Here is a 6,360-nt window from a genome sequence, read left to right as displayed (position 1 = left end):
CAGAGCAGGCCATAGGCTATAACCTCACCACACCAGCAGGTTCTCATGTAGAGGGTCAGGGAAGTTGTTTTGTGTATGTGTTTTAAGTTTCTCATATCATCGTATTACCCTCACAGCACTTGCATGTATTATTATATTTCACCAGTTTTGCAGATTGGAAATGTTGAGACACAAAGAAGCCAAGTGACATTCTTCGAATCAGTCTAATTAAGGGCAGTGACACATGTTGAACACCTGCTGTGTTAAGCATAGTCCTGAGCACCTCATACATATGAGCTCATTTAATTCTCACCACAACCCTGAAAGGTAGGTGTTATCAGTTCTATTTTTATAAATGGTGATGCTGAGATGCATAGCACTTAAGTAACTTGCCTAAAGCTTTATTTATAGCTCTGTTTTAATTTTCTGCTAAGTAGTTTTATTATCTTTAACTCTTAAAATTACTATATGAGGTAGGTACTGTTACTATCTTCATTTTGCAGGTGGAGAAAAAGGAACTTAGAGGGAATGATTTGCTTGTCAGAGGTCACCTAGGTAGTAAGTGATAGAGCCAGCGGAGTGCCCAGGCCAGGTCCATCTGACTGGGGTATGCGTTTGGAAAATCTCCAAACCATCATTTGTCCCACTGCCTGCCACTTGCCGTTGACTTCTTTCTTTTGCATCAGACTTACTGGGCGTGTCATTTCTTTCATCAGAGGCATCTCCCTTGGTCTCCATGGCTCTGCACTCTTTTGGGTTTCCTTCTGAGTCACCAGCATTTCTTCTTGCTCTCCAATACTATCTTTGTTCAGGTGTAGGTATTGGCCTTGTGCTTTTTTTTTTTTTTTAAGAATTATTTTATTTAACTTTATTTATTTATTTAAATTTGACCAGAGAGGGACAGAGTGAGAGAAAGACAGAGAAGAGAGAGAGAAGAAAAGTGAGAAAGCAGTCCGCCAGATCCGGGACTCAAACTGTAGTCAGCCATGTGAGAGTCCAGTGCCCTTAACCACCATGCCACCTGGTGGCCCATGCACTCTTTTCTTTACTCAAAACTCGCTCTTTTTTAAAAAAGAATGATTTATTTAAGTTTATTCATTATTATTTTTATTTAATTTGACCAGAGTGAGTGAGAAAGCAAGCTACCAGGTCTATGACTCTAACCATTGTTGGGCACATGGAAATCTAGCACCCTAACGACCACATCATCTGCTGGCCCCTTGAAAGCTCTCTTTTACAGCTTGTACTTACAGATACTGGATCAAATCTCTAGCCCTGAATTGTCTCCTGCATTCTCATACTGCTTCTCTGTTTATTACTTGTTAGAAGTTTCCATTTGACTTTTTTTTCAAACATAGGATGTCTTGGACATGTGAACTTGCTTTTTCTTGACCTCCCCTATTTTATTTCTCTACATAGAGTCTTCAGAAGCTCACTGCTTCCTTCACAAAAGTTCATATTTATTCAGGCATTGAAGTTCCTGCAAAATACATTTTGACTTAACATTTTTAGCCTTATTGCTTTAATTTCCTAAAATGAACTACCATTTTAGCAAGCCCAGTCTACTCCCTGCCCTCCAAATGTCTAATTCATCTCACAGGACAATATACCTACTTAGGGAAGCATTTCCTGGTTGATTAGGAACCAAGCATGTTGTGTTACTAACATCTCTCCTATGTCAGCATTTTTTAAGCGTTTATTTACTCATCCCATGGGTGGGAGAAAGAGACATATACACAGAGAGCTATAACACCTCTGATAGAGTCCTGATGCCACAGTCCACCCCCAGCTTCAACCCTCCGCAGGATCATAGACACATGTGTGCCTGGCATACTCAAGGAGACCTCTAGATGCAAACCACAATCTTTCTATGTGGGTTAGCCTTGTAGAGTGTTGGGTTTTACTGCTATGCCACCATCTAGCTGCTTCCTATGTCAGCATTTGTTTTCCTCAATTAGATTGTAACCTTTGTAGTATCTAATGTGGCATGGTGTCAAGTGCCTAGTAAGTGCTTACTAAATATTAGTCAATTGATTGGCTATTGGGTGGGAGGGTGGAATAGGTAAAGAGATTAGGTCAGAGAATTGTATCCACAGGGTTGAACTCTTTCCAAGAGGACAAAGGCTGTATTTTCCTCATCTCCTCATTTTGGAATTCTAAGATAGTGTCTTTCATGCAGTAATTTAGTTAGGTCCAACAGGCCTGCTTTTACCCAGTCTCTCCTCTACCAGCATTATGCTAAATGCTGGACTTCCATAGGGTTTGTACATAAATAAAGGGGCTTGGGAGTTGTGTCTCCTTTTTCCAGCTTCTCTATGTCTAACTTTCATGCAGGTGGATGTCAGTGTGTCTTTGGATGGCTGGCCTTAAAAGAAGAGTCCCAATGCACAGCCTGAGGTGCTTCCTCTCCAGAGGGAGTCTCTTTTCCAAACTAGGACTGTTTCCCTGGTGTACTAGAAAGTCACCAAGTTAGTCACAACTCTTTTTGGGCACAGCAAGTAAGGGCAATTTCACCTATGTCATAGCAAAGAGGTGTCAAAGAGGACCAAAAAGTCAGAATAAGCCAAGTCATCTTGGACCACTGAATGGTTCCTGACAGAAAAGGTAAGGCCCAAGCTGATATATTCTCTCTTTAGCAAGTCTGAATGTGTGGGTCTACTGTAATTCTGTATACCTAATGTAACTTAAAGTGGCATTGCAAGAATTCAAGGGAGTCCAGTCAGTGATGTGGTAGTTAAGGCAGCTGGATCCCACTTGGCCAACTGCACAGTTTGAGTTCTGTACCTAGTGGCTTGAAAAATATGCTGGATACATGTACATACATGCTCAAAACAACAAGAGGAGAAGGAATTGTGGCACGGTCATCTTCCCTGTGGAGTGATTTTCCACTTTCCCTCTCTCCACCTCTCTGTGAGCACACGTACCCTATAGCAAAACTTAAAAAAAAAAATGCAAGGGTCACCTGAGGTATATTACCCTGGGCAAATGTGAGGACATCTGAAGAATATTGGTGGAAATACTTGGAGATCGTAGAAAATGTTTTCTTTGCCTTTGAGTGTATTTTTGTCAGAAAGGACCTTAAACTGAGACCTTGTGTTTAAGAAAGTCCAGGTCAGGTATGCCAAAAACCAGGGACCCAGAATGATGTTGATAGATTAGAAACGAACAGTCCCACAGCAGCCATGCAAACACAGATATACCTCATTTTTTGTTAACAAATGAATTTTCTAAATCAAATTATATTTTAAAAGCATTAGGAGCTGAGCTATTTAAAGGAATCCAACAGCGAAGCCTTTTGTAATATGATTAGTTACCTCCTGATAAATCTGGATTTTTTCTTATATTAGGTTTGCCCATCTGTTTGCTTTCTTAAGTAGACAGCACCAAAATGGGCTCTTCTCCCAGGCTCCATCTCCCTAGGGGTATGAGAGTTAGGGTTTCTTTTTTATAAGGAATTATTTTAAATTTATTTATTTACTTATTTTTAATTTGACCAGAGAGAAACAGAGAGAGAAGGAGAGAGAGAAAGAGGGAAAGTGAAAAGGAAAACTGCCAGGTCCAGGACTCAAACTGTGGTCGGCCTGTGGAAGTCTAGTGCCCTTAACCACCACACCACCTGGCGGCCTCATGAGAGTAATGGGTTTCTGAATGATAGATAAGTAAAACACAGGAGAAAATGGTGGCAGGGGGTACTTTCGCATAGTAGGTGCTTAGTCTGTATCTATATAATTAATGAAATATCTGAATTATTTTCTGCAAGGCTGGCTGATGTCCTGATACCACTTGTCTACCAGCTTGTCTTTACCCCACCTCTCCAGCAGGGGAATGGCACTAGATTTGTAGGAAGCTTGACTGGATAGCTCTGCAGAGATGCCTAAGCAGCTCCTTAAACCCAATTTGCTAATGAGCCCAAAAATTGAAGTTTAGACCAGTTTTATTTTCCAAAGGCTAGATATGCACATAGATCCAAATGCCTATTTCCTTTCTTCCTTGCTTTTTGTTCATTCTTTTTTTTTTTTTTTTTGGAGAGGTTTATGATATAGGGCACATGTGCTCGCCAGACAGACAGAGAGAGACAGATAGCGAGAAACCATCCCCCAGGGAGGATGGCCATGCCGCAATCCCTTCTCCTCCGTTCTCCTCTCGGGATCTTGGGCACACACGCACATGCGCCCAGCGTGAGTTTAAGCCACCGGGTGCGGGACTCGAACCATGGTCGACTACATGGGAGTCCAGCGACATAGCCATTACGCTAACTGCTGGTCTCATTGCTTTTTGTTCATTCTTAAGGCCTGTATGTGTGAGTAGCAGTTCTCTTGCTATGTTACGTATATTTGCACTTTCCTGCATGGTAGCTACTAGCCACATGTGGCTATTTAAATTTAAATACAGTCAATTCTGTTATAATGCTTGTTTTGAAGATGGAAATTTGTTCCAATGGATTGACATATTAGAGAACAATTTGAGCATAATACTGATTTCACGTTTGCTTAGGAATGATTTCGTCCATGAGAAATGCTAGATGGAAGAAGGAAACTGCACCCAGCTGAACTGAGCTTTGTGAGAATGCCTAAGATGAACACACTCACACACTCATCTCCTGACCTTCCTCGGTTCCTTGAGAGTGTCACGAGCTACATCCATCAATATGTAGTGTTAGAACTTTTGCTTGACTCAGTACCCTCCTTTTACCACCTCACAATAACTCCAAGCTGCAACTTTTCCAACATTCCACAAGCAAACTTTAGGTCTTTGTTAGGATAAAGTGCTAGCCTTACCATGGTATTTGTATTTTTTTTCTTAAAAAAGAAAAGAATTAATATTATTGTTGTTGTTGTTAATTTGCTAAAGGGCATGTGCACTCACTAGAGAGAGAGAGGGAAAGTGAGAAAGTGAGTCACCAGGTCTGGGATTCGAACTGTGTTCAGCTGTGTGCAAGTACAACACCTTAACCACCATGCTACCTGCTGGCCTTATTTTCATTTTTCTTAACCATTTGGTGTATGTAAAATGGTGCTCCTGTTTTCATTAGGCTCCTATCTTTTCTGTGGGTTTACTGATAAAAGTTTATAATGTTGAGTGCCTAATGCTGTTATTCCCACAAGCCCTGTGATTCTTATTTTATGTGTGCGATTTTGCATAGAGTTGTGTAGTTAATGTCACATTATAGTAGAGCTGACAATGTAGGTTAATTAAAATTAAATGAGATTAAAAATTTAGTCCCACTAGCCATATTTTTGAGTGCTCAGTAGCTACTTGGGGCGAGTGGCTACCATGTACATAGAACATAATGTAGACATGGAAGATTTCCATTATTAACAAGTTCTGCTGCACAACACAGGCATATACCATGAGTATTCAGTCTGAAAGGTCAGATAAAAGGATGAGATTATGAACAGCTTGTTCTTGACCTTTCTCTAGCATTATTAGGTCTGTTCTTGGTCCACCTTTATCTCCTAAGACCATGGTCCAAGAGTCTATGGGACATCTTTTGTCCTGTTTTCCATTCCTTGATGTGAAACTACAAAATCTTTTGATTCATTTTGCTGTGTTCTTTTGCAGGTAAAATTTGAAGCTCAGAAGAAAATTTTACAGAGGATAGAGTCTTACTTCCAAATGCTCAATGGACTCAATATGACAACTACTGCTCCCAAATCCCAGGGTTTCTGTTGTCGTCTCCATCCTGTTGTACCCTCTGTAAGTTCCCACCTCCCTATTCATTATTTACTAATTTCCATTAATGACTAGTAATATCAGCCAGTATTTCCTGGGCACTTGCTGGAGAACAGGCCTTATGCTAAGGGGTTATCGTGCACCGTTGTCCCATTTTACTGCTTACAAAACCCCTGAGGGATAGGCACTATCATTTTGAAGATGAAGACATTGAGAGTTAGAGAAATTAAGTAATTTGGCCAGAACACACATCTAGGAAGTGCCAGAGCTAAGATTCACACATCTATATGCAAAGAGCCTCCTTTATCAACTGGTATACTACTACCTCCTTAGAGTCCAGCCTTTAGAAATCTTGCTATTTAGACCTCAAACAGGCAGAATTTCATTTATGGTAAGGATTAGCAAACTACAGCCTTTAGGCCAAATGTGTCCTTCTGTCTGATTTGGTAGTTCCTTTGGAGCATAGTCAAGCTCCCGTGTTTGTGTCTTACCTGTGTCTACTTTTGCACTAAGACAGCAGAGTTGAGTAGTTGGGACAGGGACCATATGGCCTGCAAATCCTCAAATATTTTCTCTGTTGTTCTTGACACACGTTTTCCAGTTCCTGCTTTATGACAGTCTTTCTGGTGTGGAGTGACTTGCTCTTCTTGGCCACACACTTTCACATAGGTCATACCTGCTTAGCACACATTATTTATGCTCATCAAG

The 6,360-nt window shown here is 40.7% G+C and overlaps 1 protein-coding gene across 1 annotated transcript in view; it reads left to right on the top strand.

Moving 5' to 3' along the window:
- Positions 1-2,335: 2,335 nt before the first annotated feature.
- TRMT2B (tRNA methyltransferase 2B) overlaps positions 2,336-6,360 on the top strand; it is an 18,844-nt gene continuing 14,819 nt past the window's right edge. Inside the window, 3 exon segments of the mRNA XM_027766847.1 lie at positions 2,336-2,583; positions 3,740-3,818; positions 5,542-5,675. Coding sequence (XP_027622648.1) covers positions 2,336-2,583; positions 3,740-3,818; positions 5,542-5,675 — 461 coding nt within the window.

The sequence above is a fragment of the Tupaia chinensis genome, unplaced genomic scaffold, assembly GCF_000334495.1.
Source record: "Tupaia chinensis unplaced genomic scaffold, TupChi_1.0 Scaffold143746_1, whole genome shotgun sequence".
NCBI lineage: Eukaryota > Metazoa > Chordata > Mammalia > Scandentia > Tupaiidae > Tupaia > Tupaia belangeri.
Note: the sequence above shows the minus strand (reverse complement) of the source record. Positions and strands in the feature narration are given on the sequence as shown.